This window comes from Callorhinus ursinus, unplaced genomic scaffold (assembly GCF_003265705.2).
Source record: "Callorhinus ursinus isolate GAN/ISIS: 27379988/994484 unplaced genomic scaffold, GSC_fseal_2.0 scaffold18, whole genome shotgun sequence".
Lineage (NCBI taxonomy): Eukaryota > Metazoa > Chordata > Mammalia > Carnivora > Otariidae > Callorhinus > Callorhinus ursinus.
This window is the reverse complement of record NW_027397080.1, coordinates 24,799,009-24,822,968: the sequence shown is the minus strand read 5'-3', so window position 1 is coordinate 24,822,968 and position 23,960 is coordinate 24,799,009. Positions and strand designations below refer to the sequence as shown.

General features: G+C 54.5%; 1 protein-coding gene and 1 non-coding gene across 3 annotated transcripts in view; both read right to left on the bottom strand.

Moving 5' to 3' along the window:
- PADI2 (peptidyl arginine deiminase 2) overlaps positions 1-18,335 on the bottom strand; it is a 41,597-nt gene extending 23,262 nt beyond the window's left edge. The window contains exons 1-4 of one of the 2 annotated variants that reach the window (XM_025856452.2): positions 18,148-18,335; positions 7,880-8,063; positions 6,800-6,872; positions 544-605 (exon numbers count right to left, since the gene is read on the bottom strand). In XM_025856452.2, the coding sequence (XP_025712237.1) occupies positions 544-605; positions 6,800-6,872; positions 7,880-8,063; positions 18,148-18,239 (411 nt within the window). In that variant the 5' untranslated portion in view covers positions 18,240-18,335. The remainder of the gene's footprint in view (positions 1-543; positions 606-6,799; positions 6,873-7,879; positions 8,064-18,147) is intronic. The other variant, XM_025856453.2, reaches the window with a different exon arrangement.
- LOC112812431 (small nucleolar RNA SNORA72) lies at positions 13,389-13,521 on the bottom strand. The gene has a single exon (XR_003205286.1). It is a non-coding gene; the product is annotated as a small nucleolar RNA SNORA72 (small nucleolar RNA).
- Positions 18,336-23,960: the final 5,625 nt, after the last annotated feature.

Genomic DNA, 23,960 nt, shown 5'->3' with positions numbered 1-23,960 from the left:
ATGAAGGAGAGTAAGTCGGAGGGGGAGACGAACCATGAGAGACGATGGACTCTGAGAAACAAACTGAGGGTTCTGGAGGGGAGGGGGGTGGGGGGATGGGTCAGCCTGGTGATGGGTATTAAAGAGGGCACGTTCTGCGTGGGGCACTGGGTGTTATGCACAAACAATGAATCACGGAACACTACATCCAAAACGAATGATGTAATGTATGGTGATGAACATAACAATACAAAATTATTAAAAAAAACATTAAAAAAAAGGCAAAGTAATAAGAGCAAACGCCTCCTCTGTGGCAGGACGTTTTCCAACAGCTCTGTGAACTGGGTGTCCCATCCTGTGGATGGGGGATCCGGCTGGGGAAGGTGATTCGCAGCTGTTGCTATAAGGCGCTTGGTTCCTCTGTGGGCCTCAGTCTCCTTATCTATAAAAGGAGAGCTGTCTGTGCTTGCGGGGAGGACCATGGCTGCCTGCAGCATCCATCCTGGGGCTCTGTGCCCCGCGAGCCCCCCTAGTCCAGGTCCGTGTGCCCTGGTAACTCAGTACCTTTCTTGGGTTGTTCTTCTCCACCATGCCGTCCCGGTCTGCATCCACATCCAGGGAGATCTCTGGGGACAGACACACAGGTGAGCTGTGGAGCCTGCCAGACAGGGTGGGGTGGGGCTGGGGCCGGGAGGAAGCCCTGTGTGATTAGGGTGCAGCTCACACATTCGCTTGGTCCCTGGAAGGGGTGGGGCTTGCTGCCATCTTACGCAGCCCCTGCCCCAACCTCCCGCCGCCTGATGGAGGACACAAGCGGACACCTGACAGACTGGAGAGGGGCTAGCAGGTAGGGCAGGGGACCGCCCCCCAACACTTCATGGTTCTGCAGGCGGTTCTGGGTGGTGCATGGGATGAAGCTCACTGGAAAGAGCCAGGAGCCTTGGCTCAGAGACGCCAAGTCATGTGCCCTACACGGTGCGTTTGGCCTGACCTGAAGCTCATGTTTGGAAAACTCTCATAGGAGTTCCTGACCGCCTTTCTCAGTCTGTCCTGGTGGTATGCACACATGCATTTGTGCGTGATCTCTTCTAGAATTCCTGCCTCCCACCAGGGTTTTACTTTGGGTGGGAAGCTGGGTCTCCAAGCCCTCTCGATCTGAGGGTGCCCAAGAAAGCCAGGTTGTCAGATAGAGGGTCCAGACTGGGGTCTCTGTTTATTCTTTCTCTTAGGGAAGGGGTGTTTGGTATCCCTAGGCCTGTCCTGGGGACTGGCTTCATGGAAACTGTGGGGCGGTAAAAGGAGCCCAAGATTTAGCGTTAGACAGTGCTGTGTTTGAACCCTGGTTTTCTGCTTACAAGCTGTGTGACTTTGGGCAGGTTGGCCAGCCTCTCTGAGCCCTAGTTTCCCTACCTGCTTTGGAGGATGTTTAACATTATCCCTGGCCTCCACCTGCCAGATGCCAGTAACATCCCCCAATTGTGACAACCAAAACGTCACCAGATATTGCCAAATGTCCCTTGGGAGGGCAAATGGCCCCGAGTTAGAGACTAACAGGGCAGGGCAGGGCAGGGCAGGTCAGGGGGTTGTCCCAAGGTAATGGGAGTGTCACACAATGGGATGAACCGAGTCCAGGTTTTCGAGCTGCTCCGTGGGCTCGGTCTCATGCGGAGCATGACTTGGACAGAGGCGGGAGCTGGGTGGGAGTGAATGCATTCCTGGTCTGTTCCCTTGGCAGTCCTGCTCTCTCTCTGGATCGGAGGGGGGCGGGGGGAGGAGGGTCCTGGCACAGGAAGGGCCGCTGATGTCACCCTCCCTGAGGCGGCTCACCCTGGGGATAATACTCAAGTCCTCTCCTTGCTCACAGCCCCATTCCCTGAATGTGGCCTTTCTGGGTCTAGGAGGCAGGATGGGGGAAACTCCTAGGGCGCTTGGTCCTTGGGAGAGGCAGCACCCCAGTGTCCAGCCTCTGCAGCCCAGCTGTCAGTCGGGTGCCATAGGACATGCATGATTAGATAAGCTCCTCCCATTGATACCATCTGCTCAGCAAATCACCATTGAGCATCCTCTGTTTTCCAGGCACTCTACGAGGCATGGGGACCCCTTGGTGGGCATTCGGGGCACACTGCCTGCCCTGGAGTACCCAGTCCTATGACATAAATATTATTGTTGCCACTGTAGAGGTGAGCAAACCCAGCCTCAGAGATGTCACCTGTCAGCAAACTGGGCTGACAACCTGGAGGCTGGTGCAGGGTAAGGATTCTAGGGCCAAAGTGAGGAAGCGGGTACCACCAGCTGCTGTTAAAGAGACTGAAGCCTCAGATGGAGGAACAGTATTAATCTTGGCTTCCAGACCTTCATGAACTTTCCAACTGGACACTCCCCAGTGAATGCTGCCTTTCAGGGAGGTGACTTCCTGAAGCTCCTCCCTGGGAACCAGCCAGAGGCCTGGGCTCCCTAAGGAATCTCTGTCTTTACTTTTCCAGATAACAATCTCTTCTGTGTGTGCAGTTCCCTTTGCCGGGGGCAGAGCACCTCCCCTTGCGTGTTCTCCCCTCAATCATACCAGCAGGGAGAGTCATCACCCACCCAGCCACCCTCACCGTAGAGATGAGACCAAGGCACCCTGCAGGGAAGTGCCCACAAAGTCCCCAGAGAGTGCAGAGCCAGGTATCCCACTTGGGCCTCTGACTCCAGACCCCTGACCTTGGCCTGTTTCCTCTCCACCGACTCAGGCTGATCTCCACCTTGGGCTGTTTCCGAAACCTAAGACCGCTTTCAAAGACCCAACACTTACTCCCCTTAAGGCCATTCCCAGAGGAGCTGGCCATATCCCCACCCTGGCAGCCCTGGGACTTCCGTCTCTAGGTCAAGGTGGCACCACACCATGGCTGTTGGTGGGTCCATGAACACAGTAGGTCACAGGAGAAACATTATGAAGCACTTAACTGTGCTTTACTTCATGATAAATTCCTTAAGTTTAAAAATTTTATTGATGTAGGGGCGCCCGCTCCGGTGGCTCAGTCGTTGGGCATCTGCCTTTAGCTCGGGTCATGATCCTAGGGTCCTGGGATCGAGCCCCGCATCAGATTCCCTGCTTGGCAAGGAGGCTTCTTCTCCCTTTCCCTCTGCCCCTTCTCCCTGCTCGTGCTCTCTCTCTCTCTTGCTCACTCTCTCTCTCTCAAATAAATAAATAAAATCTTTAAGAAAATTAAAAAAATAAAAATTTTATCGATGTGGGGCGCCTGGGTGGCTCAGTCGTTAAGCATCTGCCTTCAGCTCAGGTCATGGTCCCAGGGTCCTGGGATCGAGCCCCGCATCGGGCTCCCTGCTCAGCAGGAAGCCTGCTTCCCCTTCTCCCACTCCCCCTGCTTGTGTTCCTGCTCTCGCTAACTCTCTCTCTCTCTCTCTGTCAAATAAATAAATAAAATATTAAAAAAAAATTTTATCGATGTAATATTTGCACAAAATGCAACCCCCCCCCACAAAAAAACAAACAAACCTCAAATAGCACCAAACAGCTTCTAAAAAATAGCAGTTTCCTGTCCATCCCAACCTCTCACCTGCCTGAGGCAATCTCCATAATACTTAGTGCTCTTCCTTGATTTATTAACTTCAGACAAGTTTCACTGACTTCCCCTTATAAAATTTAGACATTATGTCATCGGGCTCTCTTATCACCCACCTCCCAACCTCCAGGGCTTCTCCTCTTTGAAGTTTCCTCTAATGTTCAATTTAACTGGGTTTCAACAGGATGGTCCTTGTAGGGACAGAAAACAGGGCCGTCAGTCATGACCCACCCAGAGCTCTGCCCTCCGTCATCCCTGCAGGGAAGGAGGGTGAGGACATCTGTTTTGGGGCATCTGGGCTCCAGATGACATTTCCCAGAGGCTCGGAATCCTACCTCAGCTCCCCAGAATAGCCCCAAGGCATCAGGTTGCACCTGGGGTATGGGGCAGATTTATGGGAAATGTCACTGGGATTGAGTTCAAGGTAGTCTGCCCTGAGGATCTAGACACCGAGGCTTCAGGCTTGACACAGAGGCATAAGCGTTTTGGCAGGCGGGCCCCCAGGGGCAGGGTGCCGGCCCTTCTCATGTAACTGGGCAACTTGGGGTATGGTGGGAAGGAAGGACTTTCTCCCTCACAGCCAACTAGGGCAATTATCCTAGGCCCTGGGGAGGGGGCACAGAAATGAGGTCCTTAGGATGATGCTAAAAATTCTCAAGGCTCACGTCCTGCTCCTGCTGCCAGGAGCACAGCCAAGAGGGTGAGACCATTCTTCCCTCTCCTGGTCCTCCCCTCCCACGGTCCCCTTCACAGGAAGGGCTTTGCAACTCAGCCCTACCTGGAGTCTTGAAGGCCCTGAGGGACCAACAGGCGCGAAGCCTTCATTTTACAGCTGGGAGAAAGTGAGGTCCTGAGGGGTGGGCTGCTTGGTAAAGTCACACAGCACGTCCTTGGCAGGACTGGGAGCCAAGCCCCGGGGCCTGGTTTGGCCAAGGGCACCATGGGTTTGTTTTCAAATCCCAGGAGCAAGACCAAGGGACAATACAGTTCTTCAACTTGGCTCAGGCGGAGGAAAGATGTGGCTACCCCAAGCAGAAGGGAGAGAAGAACATGTATTGACTGAGCATCTACCCCTTGCACACACCCTCCCATCGGATCCCTGTGAGCACTGTGCACGAGGGCGCGGTGAAGCCCTCTGCGCAGATGAGGAACCTGGGGCTCAAGGCGGTGATGGTCACATGTGGCTGGAGGGGCAGAACCAGAACTTGGACTAATTTATGTCTACTCTGCAGCCAGGGCTGTTTCTGCTCAGGGTGGGCTCAGGGCAGAACTAGGGTTTGATGGACTCTGATATGTCCCTGGGGGAGCAGCCCCACCATCCCAGAACTTTCGGGGTGTTCCTGCTTCTGAGGTGCCCTCCCTATGAAGGGGTGGTGAATACTCAGGACGTCGGGCTCAGGGCCCCTGGGGTAGGTACCTGAGGAAGACAAGACCCAGAGGGTCAGACAGACCAGTGGACTCTAAGAGGAACCAGTTTCCACCAGGGTCCCTGGTGGAACAGGAACTGTAAGTTCAGTGGGTGAGGTTTCCACAAGACTTTATTTCTGCAACGTAAATTACGGTCTTCTATTCTGGAATGATTCCTCTGCCTACTTTTTAGGTGCGAAAATGTTAGAATGATGGTGATAATTGTTGGCAAATTATTTTATTAATATTTTTTTCTTTTTGGCCAAGCATCAACATTGTCAGGCTTACTATTGGGGGGTGGGGTGGGCATTTTACTGGTCCATGGAACCTGAATATCCGTAAGCGTAGTTAGTGCCTTCTGGGGGTCTCAGCCCTGCTGCTCCCTTGAGCACAAGCTCCACAGTCCTTCAGACAAGGCGGGGGGGCGGGGGTTCCAGTCCTGCCTCCTCATGGGGCACCTTTTTGCCATCTATCCTGTCTGCCTGGCTTTGGGGCAAGTCTCGCTCATGGTGGAGGCAGCCCTCTGGGACACATCCTCACAGGCCTCGGGCCACCGCCCTTCCTGTTTACGTCCTCAGGTGTCCCTGTCTCGGTGGGATTAGGTTTCCTCAGGGCCGGTCATCTGAGATGCCCCGGGGGCCATGTGTGCATGTGAGGGGCGGGCCAGCCCTCCACTGCAAATCGGGAGGGTCTGTTGCCTCTCTCAGGGCCCCCTGAGGGTGTCCCGAGGACCCCACCCCAAGGCTGGGCACTCCCCCGGTGCAGAAAGAGGGTCAGGGTGACCAGCAAACAGGAGGAGTGCTGCTGTGGAGCCTACTTTGGTGGCTGGAGGAGGAGAAGCTATTGTGGGAATTAGTTGTTTTCGGGGGGAAGTTCTGAGACCCCTTGCCTATCCTGGGCATAGCTGGGAGAGTGGATTGAGATTGTGACAGTAAAGGATTGGAGCTCGACACACGGTCGGTGCTCAAGAAAGGTCAGGTGTTTCTCCTTCTCCTCCTCAAAGCACCCAGCACCGTCCAGGACCCAGAGTGGGTGTTGAATAAATGGAAGACATTCTCAATAGCTGATAGTTCTCTCTCCCTGCCATGTGGCAGCTCTATCAATGCTAAATTAAGGCTGGACAGATAGAACGACCCCCTGACCTGTCCTCCTGGCTTAAACATTATGTAATTAAAATGAAAAAGAAGATATAAAAGTAACACCTCACCTGCAGGAGAGTCGAGTGACTGAAGAAGACCCCCCCCCCCCGAGCCCTGGCACCCAGGCAGGGGAGTGCTGTGCAGATGGGAAGACCCCGGGAGGGGAACCACCCTGAGCCCTGGACCCAACCTGCCAGGGAGTTGCTGTGTGACTTAGAACAAGTTCCCTAACCTCTCTGAGCCTCCCTGTCCTCAATGCCAAATGAAAGGCTGGCACTAGGTGGAGTTCCTCTCTGTGTTCCCAGGGCAGGGTCTAGGGAGGGCAAGGGGGTAGCTGGGACTGTCAGGGACAGAGCAGACCGGTCATTTCCCTCGCTATGAGAGGCAAGCTCTTCTCCAGGCTGCAGGGGAGAGGCGGGGAGGAACAGACTTTGCTCTTCTCAGTGGCCCACAGAGCCTGGGGTGGGGATGCTGACACTGGGGGCGAGGTGCTGGCAGACCAGGGTATGCCTCCTCCTGCAGGACAGCCCTCACCCCGGGACAGAAGGATCTGGGCATGTGTGGCATCACTTCTCAGTCCTGCATTATTCAGAGGAAGCCCCGAGTGCCAGGTCTGCAGCATGGGAAACAGGCCAAGTGCTGCTGAGAAGGGCAGCAGCGTCAGCCCCTGGGGAGCAAAGCACCCAGGCCACAGCCACATCAACTTACCAATGGCCGTGAGGAAGAGCCCAGCCTGGTCAATGGGCATATTCCCCTCCTCCTCGTAGTAGTTGACGGTGACCTTGGCAGGGAGGGGTTCATTGGGAGGGAGAGAAGAGCAGAGATCACAGATCACAGGTGGGGAAATCTGCAGTGACCACCCTCCCTGACTCACCTCTCACAGCCTGTCAAGCCAATTCTCCCCAAACATCCAAACCCCCTCCTCCAGGAAGCATTCCTGGGTTGGTGGGCTGCTTCTCTCAAATTATCCAAGAGATAGGGGGCTCCCCTCCTCTCAGAGGGCATGCAGGGTGCTGACTGCTTACCTATGACCCCTGGTGCATTCTGCTGCCTGCCCCCCGCGCCCCCTCCCCCCCGCCCCCGCCCCGGCCCCGGCCCCCTCCCCCATCTGCCATGGTGTGTGACTTGCTCCTGCTAAATCACCAGGGGGCGGGGCTGAGGTTGTTTTCTTTGGATAATGCCCAGTGCCATCACTACCACAGGGCGCATGGGGAGGTTCATAACTAGAGAAGCCAGAGAAGAGATGTCTGGTCTCAGCTTCATCACTTGGGCAAATCGCCCTGCTGCATGGGCACTTGGCACCCCATTTAATACACAAGGAGGCCAAGGACGTTTGGGGCTGTAACTTCCAGTGATTCTAATATATCACTAAGCAGCCCACAGCTTTAACCTTCCACGAAGCCATCATTCCACGGTCTGGCCTTGAGCTTGCCTCCAGTCCAGCAGCCACCAGCCACAGGTGTGTCCTGCGCACATGCACATGGCAAATCTGATCTGAGATGTGCTCTAAGTTTGACAGAGACTTGGTATGAAAAAGAACGTACGCTAGCTCATGAATTGTTTTTTTTTATGTTGGTATCATGTCAGAATAATAATATGGTGATCTATGGAGTTAAGGAAAATGCACTACTAAAATGGAGCCCACCTGTCTCTTTCTGTTCTTTGAGTGTGGCCACTAGGAATGTGGCAGTGACAAGTGTGGCTCGCATTCTGTTTGTGTTGGATGGTGTTGCTCTAGCTTGGCCCCGGGTTCCCGCCACCCTCCGAGGACCTCCCCAGCCAGGGTACCTTGTCACTGCTGGCCTCGGCGCTCGCCTGGCTCATGGTGACCCGCAGCGTGGTGCTGGGTGACAGAAGCCAGCGCTGTTTGCCGTTGGTGGCCACCTCCTCGGCCTGCCCATCATGCACCACCTCCACCCTCACACGCTCTGAGTGCTTCAGGCTGAAGGTCTGGGCCTCGGCTGGGGCTGCGCTGTCGGGAGAGAGGAGAGAGGGTCATGGAGGGGGGATTCCAGGGCGGGTGGAATGAAGGGCTTCCAAAAAGGACTCCTGGAGGGGCGGGGCTGCAAGGGACACCCCCCCCCCGGGTGGCCAGGTCTGGGGGACCCCCAAGGGCCCAGCTGCACTGCAATCACCCGGTAGTGGGGAGGATACTTGGTAACAATACAGGTTCCTTGGGCCAGTCTTGTACCCACTGAGCCAGAATGTTCGGGGGTGGGGCCTGGGGATCTGAATTCTTTATTTTATTTTATTTTTTAATTTTATTTTTTTAAAGATCTTATTTATTTATTTGACAGAGAAGGAGAGAGAGAGCACACAAGCAGAGGGAGAGAGAGAGGGAGAAGCAGACTCCCCACCGAGCAGGGAGCCTGATGCGGGGCTCGATCCCAGGACCCTGGGATCATGACCTGAGCCGAAGGCAGATGCTTAACGACTGAGCCCCCCAGGCGCCTGGGGATCTGAATTCTTAACAGGCTTCCTTGTGCTTCTGATGGACAGCCATGTGGGGCCCTAAGGGTGCACGTACTGAGGCCCAGACCAAGAAATGAGTTGGCTCCAAAGGCAGCGCCCACCTCGCAATCCAGTGTGCGAACTGCAGGCAGAACTTGACTGAAGGGCGTGAGGCAGGTGTCAAAGCGCTGGGTTTGCCCAGGGAAGGAGCCTGGGACTTGGGTCCTCAAAGGGCAGGGGTGGGCTGGCTCTGTCACAAAGATCCCTCCCTCCCACCACACTTTCTTTCCCAGCTTGGAACTCCCTCCTCTGAGAGTCATTCCTAGGGGCTGAGTTATTCCTAGGGGTTCTGGAGTGGTGTTCTATTAAAGGCTGATACCTTTGGAATTCTTTTTTTTTTTTTTTTTTTTTTATTTGTCAGAGAGAGAGCAAGTACAAGCAGGGGGAGCAGCAGGCAGAGGCGGGGCTCAATCCCAGGATCCCGGGATCGTGACCTGAGCCGAAGGCTGATGCTTAACCAGCTGAGCCACCCAGGCGCCCTAGTGCTTTCGGAATTCTTGAAAAGCCATGAAGATTTCAGGGCAGGAAACAGACTGATTTGATCTGGTTGCTATATGCATGTCTGTGTGCCCCCAAATTCATATGCCGAAGCCCTGACCCCTGCCCGACATGATTGCATTTGAAGAGAGGGCTTTCAGAAGATAGAATTAAATGAAGTCATGAGCATGAAGTCTGATCCAATAGGACTGGTCGTCTTGTAAGAAGGGGGAGAGAGATCTTTCTCTCCTGCACTCCGAGGAAGGCCGTATGAGCTCATAGTGAGAAAGTGGTCGCCTGTGGGCCAGGAAGAGCTCCCACTCCAACTCGACCACACTGGCCCCTGATCTCAGACTTCCAGCCCTCCAGGACTGTGAGAAATTCATTTCTTTGTTTAAGCCACCCAGCCCACGGTGTTTTGTTACTGGTTTAAGACACTGGTTTAAGGGGAGGTGATAGGAAGGATGGGGAGACTGGGGGAGGAAGGTGCTCAGGGCAGACAGTTTTGCTAAATCCAGTCCCCGGTCTGAAGGTTTCCAGAGGCTGAAGAGGGCTCAGAGGGATTTAGGTGGGATCCTCATGGGATTAAGTTATAGGTACAAGCATCTGCCTCAAAACCGCATCAGCTATTCTGAGGGCCTGGCGCTCCTGGGTTCCAGAATAGTTTTCCGCTATGGTTGGGCGTCAGAATCAGCCAGGGGTGCAGTCTACATCTCTGGGTTTTTGTTTTTTGTTTTGTTAAGGCTAGAGATCTGTAGATCCTTTCCCTGGAGAGTCTGGCTGGCAGGGCAGAGGTCAGGTTGGATGAGAGGTTTCCACCAGTGGTTCTCAGAGCTCAGCAGCATTACTTGGAAGTCTTGTCCACACGCCCATTGCTGGACCCCTCCTCAGAGTTTCAGATCCGATAGGTCTGCAGTGAGGACCCCATCTCCAGGAACGGTTGGTGATGCTGGCCCAGGCCTACACTCTGAGGACCACTGGTCTAGACATTCAGCAGTGTGGCCTGCTGGTGAGAGCCCCGGGGTGGCTAAGGCCATGAGTGTGAGTCCTGCAGGGTCTCTCTGAGGACCCAGGCCACCGACTGCAGGGGCTGCTGGTAAAGACCACTGGTCTGGAGGCCACTGCGGGAGAGTGTGGGCAAGGGCCTGGCAGTCCGCACCCGGGCCTGGGAGAAGAGCTTGAAAAAAAAAGCTCCGGAGCCACCCTGTTTCTTGTCCATCTGCCCCCTTCTAAATTCCCTAGCCCCTCACGGGGTCACTGGGCTGATCGGAGGCTGGACACTCGTTGGCAATGGTCTGCTGCCATCTGTCCACACCCATCAGTAGGGGAAGCGGAGTCTCAGCAAAAACCCTGGATTGGGGGTACTTTCGCATAAGATGTGGGTTTGGGTCCAATTTTGCCACTGAGTCGCTGAGGGAGACTTGAGTGTCCATCTGCTGACCTGGAAGACACCCGCCCATCCCCGCTGCCCCACAGGCTCTGCCCCTCGTCCCTCCCCGGGCAGGGGCAGCCCTTCATCTCAGGGTGTTGCCGTGGGGTACCTGTCCTCCTCTGGATTGCGAGCCCCTGAGGGCAGGTCTGGTCTCTTCCATCCCTCCTCTTTCAGAGTCCAGCATAGGGCTGGGCACACTGCACACACCCCAGCAAAGAGGGTGGAGCCGAGCGGGACAGAGGGAAGATGCTTAGAGTGCCTGGTGGCATTGCCCAGAGGGTGCGTGTGTCAGATGCTGCCAGGTGGCACAGGGATGCACAATCGAAAAGAAGGTTTATGTATTTATTAAACGTGTTATCTTTTTATGGCCACTGATTGCTACTTATGGTAATAATATAAGATCTCCATTTATTTATTTTGTAAAGCAGGCTCCATGCCCAATGTGGGGCTTAAACTCATGACCTTGAGATCGAGAGTCATACGCTCTGCCAACTGAGCCAGCCAGACACCCCATAAGATCTCCATTTAAAACAAAGTAATAGGGGCGCCTGGGTGGCTCAGTCGGTTAAACATCCACCTTCAGGTCAGGTCATGATCTCAGGGTCCTGGGATCGAGTCCCTCAGCAGGGAGTCTGCTTCTCCCTCTCCCTCTGCCCCCTGCCCTCCCTGCTTGTGCTCTCTGCTCTCTCTTGTGCGGTCTCAAATAAATAAATAAAATCTTAAAAAAAACCCAAAGTAATAAAATGTGAGTTGATGTAAAGAAAAATGTTAAGTTATTAGCACTACACGTGGAATATGGTTAGTCTGAGCAATGGTGGGTGGGCTCGGGTCAGGGAAATACACCTCTAGTGTAAGTCCCAGCCTTGACCATCAACTTGCTGGATGGTCTCGGGCAAGGCACTTTCCCTCTGTTTCACCAAGTGTGACATGGGAGTGTGGTGTGTGGCACTGGGTAGGGGTGGTGGCTGCCATCCGGGCAGCGCAGAGGGGGCAAGCCCTGGACAAAGAGGTAAGGAGGGAGGCATGGAAAAGCTGGGGATCACTTGGCTGGGTCCCCACTCTCCTTTAAGCAGAGCCACTGAGATTTCACCTGGTTTTACATATTGGGTTTCTGCATTCAGTTCTATTTAGGAAAAAGAATGCTTTACAAACTCACGGGGCAGGATGAGTTTTAGGACCCGACTCTGACAATAGTTGCTCTAAGCGATGTCTCCTGCCACCTTCGTTCCTCTGGGCCAGGGAGAAAGTGGAGGAGGCCCCAGAGGCTCAGGGGCTTAACGCCCTGCCCGCACTGGAGCTCCAGGGCCCCACACCCTCCTACCCCAGCACCAGCCCTGCTCTGAGCTGAGCAAACAGCTATTCTTGGAGCGGCCCTGGCAGAAGCAACAAAGGCACCCATTGTCCCCTGCGGATCCTGCTGGCTTTGCCTCCGTGCCCGGGAAGAACCTTGCAGAACTCATCCCCCAGAAACCTGAGACCCAGGGGCTGGGGACAACTTGACTGTCCCTGGAGGCTGCAGGGAGGGGCTCAGGATGGTGTCGAGGGAGAGAGTGGGGGTACTGGTGGTGGCCATGACCTCCTGCTTGTGGGATGGAGGCTAAAGATAGCGAGCCCAGGACAGGCTGCCAGTCCCCGGGACATCTGCCCCACCGACCATCGCACTGCAGCGCCCAGGACAGGGCCACGCTCCATATATACTTTGGGAATAAATGAATGACTGAACCAACCCTTCTTGGCTTCCCAAACTGTATTAGCAGAGGGATTAAAAAAAAAGACATCAGGTTACTTGCTTGCTTGAAAATATTCAGTGGCTCCTGAGTGCCAGCCGATACGATAAAAGTTGGGACCCAACCAGTGACATTCAGCCCCTGGGTCTCAGCTTGACTCTCCAGCCTCTCAGGCCTGCACTATCCCAGCTCACTGTGGCACTTTGCAAATGCAGTTCCTTCTACCTTTCCTTTCCCTGACTTCTCTGCCGGGCAACTGACCATCCCTCGCTAAAGACCCGACTCAATACATTTGTCTCCATCCGTGTCTTTTTCCCTTGTAGCTCCTTGAAGGTGGGGTTTGTCTCTTCTTTCTGTTTCAGCCCCTGGCCCAGTCCAGGCTCATAGTAGCTCAAAGTGTTTGCTGAAGGAAGGGCTGGAAGAGCAGGGCTTGCTTATGTGGTCACTCATGCCCTCAACACATATTGACCGAGGACTTACTATGTGCCAGGAAGTTCTAGGTGCTAGGGGTAGATCAGCAAAAGAGAGAACATGTTCCCTGGGCCCATGGGGCACACGTTCTCATGGAAGAGGAAGACTTTCAGTGGGTTACACAGCTGATGATGTGGCTTTGGCGATGAGAATGGCTTTAACATAGAAGCATAGGGTGCCATGAAGCCCTGGTCTGCAGGTCAAGGAGGGCTTCCTGGAGGAAGGGGCATTGGAGCTGGGGTCTAACCCTATACTCTGAAGGACAGCAAGCATTAACTAGACCAGCGGATCTTAAATTTGGAATGTGTGTCAGCATTATCTGAAGGGCCTGTTAAAATACAGACTGTTGGACCATCCCATCTCTGACTTAGCTGATCTGGGGTGGAGCCTGAGAAACATGGTTTATATTTCTTTTTCTCCCCCAAATTGGCGGGGGAACAATCGACAGATATAATCATATATAAAGTGCCCAACGTGATGACTTGCTGTACATATTACATTGTGGAAAGAAACTATACTTCTTTCTTTTCTTAGTTTTAGAATTCATCTAATGGCAAATTAACAAGGGTTATCTTCCCAAAAGTTATGACACCAAATGTGCTATCATTTCTTGAGGTTGATCAGATACCCAGAATCATAGGCACTTCCCACAGAAGACGCACGATGTAAACCAGACATGGTTGGTCACCAGTGTTTATAAAACCAGACCTGGGGAAGGACCAAGGCCTGGCGACACAGGCACGGTCTTAACATCACGAATGTGTAACCTGGAAACTGCGTTTCTAACAAGTTGCCAGCTGCTGTTGTTACCGCTGCTGGTCCAGGGATCACAGTTTGAGAACGAGCGAATTGGACAAAGAGAGGAGAAAGAGGTGGATAAAAGAGGAAAAATGGTACAGAGGTGGAGAGTGCCTGGGGCTTGAGGTGGGGTACCACGAAACGAGGGTAGTGAAGAACGCTGCTCAGAGGAGGTGACGTCTGAGTAAGCCTTGATGGATGAAATGTCAGGCTTGCAGAGGTCTGGGGAATAGTACTCCAGGCAGAGGGAATAGCACGTACAAAGGTCCTGTGGCACGAATGAGCTTGGTGTGGTCAAGAGCTAATAGCATCCACAAAACCAACGTGGCCAGAGTGGAGTGTGTGCAGGGTAGTCGGCAGGAGATGGGATCAGTGAGGCAGGGCCTGGATCTCTCAGGGACGGGGAGACCATGGCACCCCACTTCTCTAATGCTTCTAACTGGATCACAGACCACCCCCCTCCTTGGCCTTTGTCCTAAGGATACTTTCTAAAACACTCACACCAACTGAGCAATGGGGAGGAAGTCTAAGGGTCGAGGGAGTGAGATGGTGAATTTTGATTCTCCAGGCTCTTCCCCAAGGTGGGGTACATCTCTGTGCCCTTCCCTGTTTTCCCAGCATTTTACTGTGCCTGCTTCTCCTGCCCCAGTACCCTCTGCCTATCTTCTGCTAGAGAGTGATGGGCAAGACACCGTCAGGAAAAATGACCGGCCAGCCTCTGCCTTGGGGTATCCCAGGGGAGGGGGTGGGGGATCGCTCCTACCTCCCACCTCATCCTGAGGTCAAATGTAATTAGGAGAGTGCTCTGCAGAGGCAAGAGACCATTGTTAAGGTCATCTGTGCCCTGAAGCTCCTGCAGACTTTAGGAAACGGATCCTGACGTTTCTTCCCCAGAGAGAAGGGGATGTCTCTCACTCCCCTGGACAGATGCATAAACCAAGGGAGGGAGAGGAGAAGCTGTCTACACAGCCCGGTTTGTGTGCCCACACAGTCAGGCACAGTGTGATCACCCCGTTACTTGACTCCAAGGTTGCCCTTTCTCTCATCCTTCCCGGCTCTGGGGGTGTTTCCGCAGAGAAACCAAAATGAGTAGGGAGTTTGAAACCAACATGGAGAGGCCACTCGCTCTGTGCCCTCTCCAGGTTTAAGCCCAAAGCAGATGGGGACCCGGGTCAGCCCCAGCGAGGAAGCAGCTGCCGGGTAAAGGGACTGTCGGGGAGATGGTGTGGGCAAGGCATACATGTGCCAGATCTAAGAGAAGATGCTTGGGACTGAGAGAAGGAAACAGGAAGTACCTTTAACAACTGCTGCAAAGTAAATCTCTAGGGGGAAAAAAAAATCCCTTCTTCCTTTTTTTCTGTGCATTTACTTACTTATAGCTCGCTGGAAACCAGCACTCAGAATGTGTCTGGGTCAGGGCGTCACCCCCAAGGGTGGGTCAACCATAGGGTCTGCTGAGGAATCCCTGAGTGACCCCCTCACCCACAGGGGAAGCCCCGACTGTGTGTCTGCAGGGAAGGGGGGCAGCGCGTGCATCTCAGGAAAGGGGGCCCAAGCCCTTGGGAAAGGGGGTGGGTGTTGAGACTTGTTCATTCACTTTTGTCACTCAGGAAGTGAGGGGTCCAAACATACTCCCTTACTAACTGGGCCCAGGGTCCACCAGGCCTTGCCCCTTGATGTCTCCTTGGAGACCCTGGGTAGGGGGGGGGCATCATGTGGGGTCTAGAGTCAGAACCTGTGTCTGAGTCCAGAAGGACTCCGAAAGGGGGTGGGTGAAGTGTTTGGGGGTAATGGAGGGTGGAAGAGACCCAGGCTGAGAGGGTCACCCAGTTCAACTTGCTAGTTTTCAAGTCACACAGAAGAGAGTGGAGATTAAGAGCATGGGTTCTGAGTCAGACAGACCTGGACCTGAATCCTGTGTGACATCGGGCAACTGGCCTCACTTCTCTGAGCCCTGCTTCCTCGTCTACAAAATGGGATGATCTCAGCATGACCCCCAAGGTCTGTGGTGAGGAAGATACAAGAGAATGCATTAGGTTTCCAAGTGCTCACTAATATCCCTGCTATTATTCATACTGACACTAGCTCTTACCACTCTGGATACTAGGAGTGACAAGAGCAGTAATAGCCCCATCTCCTTTGTTCTAGAAGAGGTTTCCTTCCACTAGACCAGTGGTTCTCAACTAGAGGTGTTTTTATCCTCCTGCTAGGGGACTGCTGGCATTATCTGGAGACATTTTGGGTTGTCACAGTGGCAGGGGGGTTACTACGGGCATCTAGGGGTTAAGAAGCCAGGGATGCCACTAAACGTTCTACAACGCACAGAACAGCCTCCCACAGCAAACGATTATCCGGCTCCATATGCACTAGAGCCGAGGGTCAGAACCACTGCGTGTGCTATTCAGTACAGGGACAACCAGCTACCTGTGGATATTGAGCACCTGAAATTCAGTGAGTCTGTACTGAGACGAGCCCTACGTATAAGATACACGTTGGATTTCAAAGACTTAGTATGAAAAAAGACAATGTAAACTATCTCCTTAATCATTTTTGTATTGATTAGATATGGGAGTACTAGTATTTTAGATCTCTTGGGTTAAATAAAATATATTATGAAAATTAATTTCACCTCTTTATTTGAATCCTAAAAAATGTGGCTGTTGGAAATTAAATGTACACCTGCCACTCTCTGTAGCTGGCATGCTATTTCTGCTGGACAGCGCTGGTGTAGACTCTTGGGGTTCTACTCTTGGGGGTAATGGGGTCTTGAGTGAAGTGCAGCTGGGAGACGGGGGTCATCGTGGCAGTGGTGGCTTTCTTGAGAAAGGACACAGGGGATCATCACACCTCTGCCCCCTGCCAGAGGGAGGAGGAGGAGTCCACCCCTGCCCCATGCACTGCCCCCGCTGGGGCTGGGCCTCTCTCTTCCAGGACGGGGCAGGGCAGGAGGCCCGAGCATGGCCCCCCTCTTTTCCCCATCCCCCCACCAGAGGCACCATGCCAGCCTTTCAGGCTGCAGCAAAAGTGCCCCAGTGAACAAACAGGCGGGTATAGGGACAGCTGAGGCTTAGAGACCTCAGTGCACTGGCTCCTGGCCCGCTCCCTGGCAGTGCCCGGTTTAGGATCAGGGGTGGGGAAAAGAGGGGAGCTCTTCCAGGCCACTGAGGCCGGGCCCACAGTCCCCTGCTGTGTTATGACCCTCAGAAACCACCCTTGAGGTGTCCGTGCGGACAACTGAGGCCAGGGGCAGATGAGCGGAGAGGGTCCCTGGTCTGCATGGTGACGGGACCCTTGTCCTCACAGAAGGAGGCTGGGGCCCTAATGGTATCAGCATGGCTGGTGCCTGCTGAAGAGGTGGCAGGGGACTGGCTGGGCAGGGCTGCCAGGGCCACCGGAGGTGACCGAGAAGATGGGCTGGGGAGGGTGTGTGGGAAGACACAGGGATGGGATTTGGTGAGGGTCTGGGGGAGGCGGGGTGCTCTGGAGGACAAAATGATCTGGGAGCAATAAGGCACATTGGCACCTCCAGCTCAGCTCAAGGCACAGAGAGGTTAGGGGACCTGCCTGAGGTTATCAGCGTGGGGTCCCACCTTGGAGTCCTGCATGCTCCCTCCTGTCAGCGCTGACCCGTCCCATCTAGCTAGGGGGAAACATTTTGCATGCTTGGAATAGAGTGCTGCTTTGATAGAATGCTCATGGAATGACCCTGCCGGGACCCTTTCCACCCCTTAATGCACACCGGCCACACCTTCGCAAGGATGCCCCACAGAATACAGGAGGTGGACCTTTGGACTTGCCTGCTTCCTGGGGGCTGGGGGCAGTGGGGAGGGGCATGACCTCAATTTCCCCACCCTATGCCCTGCTGTCTCAGAAATCCTGCACCCCACCCAAATTTGTGGGCCAGAGGAGAGGGGGAGGGAACAGGGTGCCGTCAGGGACGCTCTTCTGCCAAACACCCTGCCCCTGCACCCTCCAGCCTGGCAGAACCAAGTCCTCCCCAACCCCAGGGTGAAGTCAGGGGAAGGCATTCAGGGACATGGAGCTCACAGCCAGTGCCTGGGGACAGGCAACCACCAGCAGCCCCCACAGGGTGAAATTGGAGCCTGAGTAACCCCCAGGGCCAGATTCCACCCCAAGGCAGCTCCCCTCTGGCCCGGCCCCACGCCCCCCCCCCTCACCCCCCCTCCCCCAGCAGATCCTGGAGGAAGCTCAGCTGATCTGAGGTGGGTGGTGAGTCAGAAGGTTCTGAGAGGAAGGGGAGAGCCTGGGGGGGGGGAGGGAGGTGCTGAGGGGAGAGCAAGGGGAAAGACTAGGGTTCTCCCAGGTTGTCCTGGGAGAGGGGCTGCAGAGGGTCAGACCCTGGGAAGACTGGGGTCCAGGGGAGGGGCTCTGGGAAAGGGGTGACGAGGGAGCTGGGTCTGGGTCGGGGTGGGAGAGGGTCTCAAGATTTCCGGGAGGTTGTCAGTTTGAGGACAGTCAGGCTTCTGAGCGAGTTTCTTAGGATTTCTGGATGCAAGGGCCTCAGGACGAGGAGCAACTCGCGCTGGAGGAAGGCCGTCGCGTCCCCACATCCGAGGAGGGTCTCGGGATTTCTGGGGTCGGGGGGGAGGGTCTCAGGCCGTCGCGGTGGCCCCACTCACCTGTAGACATCGGTCCAGAGGTAAGTGCCCAGCACGTACACCGCCTCGACGCGGCTCCCGTACTGCAGCCGCACGGTCCGCTCGCGCAGCATCTTCCCGCAGTGCCGCTCCTCGCTCGTCCAGGTCGGGTCCGCCCCGGGGCACCTGCGGCAGGTGAGCCCACTCCCGCTGCCTGCGCCGCGGCCCGGCGCTCTGCTTTATCTGCGGCCGGTGGGCGGGGCGGCCGGTCGGCCTCCTCTCGCAGGGGGCGGGGGGCCCGTCCGTCAAGCGTGGCCACGCCCCCACACTTCTCGCAACTCCCCCCCCGCCCCCCCCCATCGCCCGCGCACCTCCGCCCTTCCCCAACCCCCGGCCTGTAATCCGGGTGAAGTCAGCGGTTGCCAATTTCCTCCTTTCCACGCTTGGTTCACTCACTCAGCGTACTCTCAGTGGGCTCCCAGCTACCCGGTGCCAGGACGCAGGGCCAGCCTCCCCCTCCGGGCGCCCCCAGCTTTTCAGGGCAGATAAAGCAGCTGTGGAGCCGTCATAGGGGCGAGAACAGGGAGTGGTGGCAGCCCAGAAGAAGTGGGCGCACTAGCCCAGCTTGGGGTCCGGGCCTGAGCCTTTCTAAAGGAGGCGTTTGCAAACTAAGGGGAAGGGAGGAGAGGGAGTCCTGGGAGCGAAGCCAGGGAGCCGAACACAAGCTGACATCCCCTCCACCCCCACCGATCGGGGAGAATGGGGAGCGGTTGGCAGGGGAACCCAGCAGCCTACAGGGTCAGAATGCCAAGCCAAGGCATTGCTGGCTGGGTGTGCAGTGGGAGCCCCGGGGTGGCTTCTTCAGCGAGAAGGGGCCCGAGTGGACAGAGGTTACAAGAAGGAGGGGGCAGGCTGGAGGGGGTACATGTTTGAGAAGGGAGTAGTGTTGCTGGGAGAATGGGAGCCCTGGGAGGGGGTGCACCTGAATGAGAGGATGGAGGCTCACAAGCGCCCAGAGCTGAGGTACACCCAGCCTCTGACCCCAGCGGCCTTTTTGAGGCGGCCCAAATTAGGAGATGGTGATGAGCCCGGTGGCTCGTGGGTAGCCAGGATTTGGGAGGAATGTGGGTGGACAAAGGGAAAGGTCTGAGTTGGGCTGGGGGGGGGGCATCTGCCCCCAGAGGCTCACAGAGCCAGGGAGACCCTGGTAACTTTTGACAGGAGTGAGACTCAGGAGACAGCTCAAGGGCAGCTACCTGCCAAAGAGGAGAAAGATTGTGCATCTGGGAGTCCCCCCAGGTGGGCTCTTGTCTGGGCACCCCTCCACTGGAATTACTTTTGAGCCCCTACTATGGGGCAGATACTGGGCATATGCCAGAGGTCCCCCCCTTCTTGGGGTCACAAAGCATGGTACCCTCATCTCACCCATGGGGGAGCCAGGGCCCTGGAGTTGGGGGGAGGAACGCTGCACCCCCACCCTGGGGCCTGGCAGGTCACGATGGGGAGCAGAATAGTGACAACGTCAGGCAAGGGGCGGTGATTGCCCGGAGAGAAGGAGTGAGCGGGCCCTGAATGCGTTCTTCTTGTGCGCCGGGCACGGGTCCAGCGGCGCTTTTCATGTATTAGGGTTGGATCACTGTGCCCCTCCCAATAACCCTGCCACTTTCCAGATGAAGAAAGCGAGCCGCACAAAGGTTAAGGAATTTGCCCTCAGTCTCCCAGCTCCGGAGAGTGGCGGGGCCAGGGTAGGAAATTTCGTGGCCCGTAGGGGAACGGGCAAGGTGGGGGGCGGGCAGGTAAGGGCGGAGAAGGAACACTGTCTCTTAACTGGTAGATGAAGAAACCCAAGTTCTAGTTCCTTTGTGGAGACTGCCGTTGTGGAGCCCTGGGCAATTCGCCCTGCCCTTTGGCACCTCGTTTTTGTCATCTGTGAATGACTGATGGATGTCTCAGCATAGAGGTGAGGATGGCATTAAATGAGACAACGTGTGGAAAACACTTAACACAGTGCCTGGTACAAAGCAAGCACTCAAGAGATGAAACTCCCTCTCCTTAAAAAATCCAACCTGGACCCAGTGGACCCACATTCAGGTTCCTGCCCCTGGCTCAAGGCCTGCAATGGGTGTTGGGTCACAGCGCCTGTTCGGTGTGCGGGGAGCCTCCCAGTGCCCAAGGGTTTAAAATAGCTGAAGTGGTCACAGCTGTTGGTGGATTCAGGGCCGGAGGTCTCACGCATCACGGCTGCTCCCACCGCTCCCCTGGGGCCCGGAAGAGCCACAAGGCATCTCATTGTGCCTTTTGGGGAATGCCAACAAAGAAGAGGCTTAGCTTGGGCCAGTTCCTGGTACTGATCCGCACTCCACACCCCCAGCTCCAGCTCCTGCCAAGCGTGTGGCTGGAGGGCCTGGGCCGGGAGGGCTCCTCTGAGCTGTTCCATGCTATGACCCTTTCCCTGGGGGTCTCCCTGTGCCAGGCCTTGGGGAGGTGACTCAGACATCTCATGGGCCTGCTTTAAGAAGAGTGACAGCTCACTGAGGGCATCATTCATGCAAGAATTTAAAAAGAAAGAAATATACAACGAATACCTGATTAGTACAGAAAAAGAAAAAAGAAAATGATCACCCAGGACCTCAGGACCAGAGAGACACCACCGTTAACTCTTTCTGAGTATGATCTTGCAGGGCCCGCCTGGAGGCAGTCTGGTGCGGCTGTGGGTGACGGTGCTGGCTGAGCCCTTAGGCTCTGCCAGGAGCCACCCTCAGGGCTTTGCACCTCTTAGCTCATTTAATCCTCCAACAACCCTATGAGGTGGGAGCTATTATTATTCCCAATTTGCACAGAGGTACCAACTGGCCAGGCAGTGAAGAGCATGCATGGCCTTTGGACTTGGCAAAGCTGGGGTCAAGTCCAGTTCTGCCCCTCGCTAGCTAGGGGGCTGCTCTGGACCTTAGCTGCTTCTTCCTTACAGGGCCTGCTGGCGGTATCCAGCCGGCAAGGTGGTAAGGATTAATGAGGTGGTACACACAGTGACATTCTTAATGCATCAGAGCCCAGCTCCGACTAAGTCCAATAGATGGTAATTATTTTCTAGATGCACATTTTGGACTGTACATGCTGTTCTATAACACTTCAAAAATCCTCTGCAATTTATCACGAACATGCATTCCTAGGGTGATATCATCATCCCCCTTTATGTTGTCCAGAACTTCAGAGTTTGTGGATGAAAGCAAGGCTCTGATTAACCGAGGAGACTCCCAGAGGGGAAGAGATTGGAGAGAGGTCACCCAGCCAGACAGCAAATGGAAGAATGCAGAGCAGGGAGTGGTGATCTTTAGCGAGTGTCACTGTGTGCCAGGCTGTACCAGGCACCAGGTGGTGTGAGATGTAAAAACAGGTAGCTGTGGCCATTCTTGGGAAGGGTAGGGCAGGAGCAGTCCTCTGTGATCAGCCCTTGATCACTGCTGGGTGGGAGGGGGGATTTCTTCTAGCTGGTCGAAGGATCAAACTGACATGAGACAGATTAACAAGAGAAAATCAAACAGTGTTTAATAGCATGTATACCTTCTCTGTACATGGGGGAGACCCAGGGAAACGGAATAGCTCCTGAAGTGGCTGAAGTCATCACCTTAGATACCATCTCCAATTAAAGACAAAAGAAGGTGTTGGGGTAGGGAGTCAGTTATGGGAGGTGACCAGGAAAAGCACAGTCAACAAGGGTCAGGTTGTGGCAGATTTAAGTCCAAGCCTTTTCCACTGATAGCGTTTCTAGAGATTTAGAGTCATCCCCCTCTTCCTGGTACAGAGAGGGAGACACTCTTACAAATGGAGTTTCCCTTATACACATCAAATGTCTCTTACAAAATGGTAACTTCTAGTGGTTTTCAGAACTTCTCTTGTGTCTGCAGGTTCTTAAAAATAACCAGTTTAAAATAAGCAATATGCCAAAAAGGCATATTTTGGGATGGCAAAATTTGCTCCTGTACATCACCATTAGGCCCCCTAAAGCCACCCAAGCACATGCCTGAGTCTAAGGCCCTTCTCTACAGAAGTTCTGGAGAGGTCACTAAGCCAGGGCTTGGGGACCCAGAGGAGGAGTGCAAGGCTGCCTTGTAGATGAGGGGAGGGAGCCATTAGCCCAGGTGAGACTTGAAGGGTGTGCTGCAGCGGAGGAGGAGATAAGGAGTGTCCCAGACAGAGGCAAGCACACATACTGGGGTCTAGTGAGTTCCATCTGGCCAAGGTTTGAGTAGGGCAGGGGCTGGCCAGGCCACGACCAGGTCACACAGTGCCTTGTAAGTCATAGGAAGGACATTTGGCTTTATCTTAAGGTCACAGGAAAGCCTTGCAAGGACCTTGAAACATGGCAAATGTCATGATGGGTGCTTTAGGAAAACCACTCCGACGGCCACGTGGAGCTGACTTTGACGGGAATTCTGATAGGAGGCCAGGGTGGGGAGATGATGGGGCATCCATCCCCAAGGCAGCTCCTCTGTGCCCAGGGACCTCCCCCACCCCGCCCTCAAGAGCAGCTCCCCACACCCTGGGTCTTTCCTTGTTCCCTCACATCCCCTTTTCCCCAGGAAAGCCCACCCTACTTGGAAGGGGTCTCTGGCCAGTCAGTGAAGGAGGGATGGGGCCTTAATTCCACTTCTGCCTCAGCCCTCAGTCCTGTAAGCCATTCTACTTAGGGGAAGGGAAGGGCTGGGATGTTACATTGTTACATTTATAAAGTGGCTTGAACAAAGCAGTCATTTCACCTTTAATACCATAGGTATGCAGAGTGACAGAGGTGCGTCCTGCTCTGCACTCACCCTTGAAAGCTTTCCAGGGCTACTATCACCCATGGAGGTGTGTGTGTGTGTGTGTGTGTGTGTGTGTGGAGAGGGAGAGGGAGAGATGGTTTGATTGTTTTTTGGGGGGAGAGGGACAGGGAGAGAGAGAATCTTTTTTTAAAAGATTTTATTTATTTATTTGACAGAGAGAGACACAGCGAGAGAGGGAACACAAGCAGGGGGAGTGGGAGAGGGAGAAGCAGGCTTCCCACGGAGCAGGGAGCCCGATGTGGGGCTCGATCCCAGGACCTTGAGATCATGACCTGAGTTGAAGGCAGATGCTTACTGACTGAGCCACCCAGGTGCCCTGAGAGAGAGAATCTTAAGCAGACTCCCCACTGAGCTCAGAGCCTGATGTGGGGCTCGATCTCATGACCCTGAGATCATGACCTCAGTCAAAACCAAGAGTCAGACACCTAACCAGCTGACCTACCCAGGCGCCCTGAGAGATACTTATTTTAAGGGTTTGCTTCATGCTATTATTGGGGCTGGCAATTCTGAAATTTGTAGAGCAGGACCGCAGGCTAGCTGGAAATTCAGGAAGACTTGATGTTGCTGTCTTGAGTCCGAAATCTGCAGGATGGAAACCCAGGCAGAATTTCTATGTTGCAATCTTGAAGCGGATTTACTTCTGAGAAACCTGTGTCTTAAGATCTTCAACTGATTGAATGAGGCCCACCTGCAGTGTGGAGGTGATCTGCTTTTCTCAAAGTCTGCTGATTGAAATGTTAACCACATCTAAAAAGAATACCTTCACAGCAACATCTAGTCTGGTGTTTGACTAAACAACTGGGCACCACAGCCTAGCCAAATGGACACATAAAATTAACCGTCACAAGTGCCAAAAAGTGGGCTAAGGCTTTGGTGCTTTAGGTCACCAACTATGGGGCATTGATTTCCAGCCAGTTATCCTTGCTGCAACCTCAGAGGTAAGTACTTTTATTACCCTCATTTTACATTTCAAAGGGTAAAATGACTTGCACAGCATCTTATCCCCAGTCATTAAGATTCAAACCCAGCTCA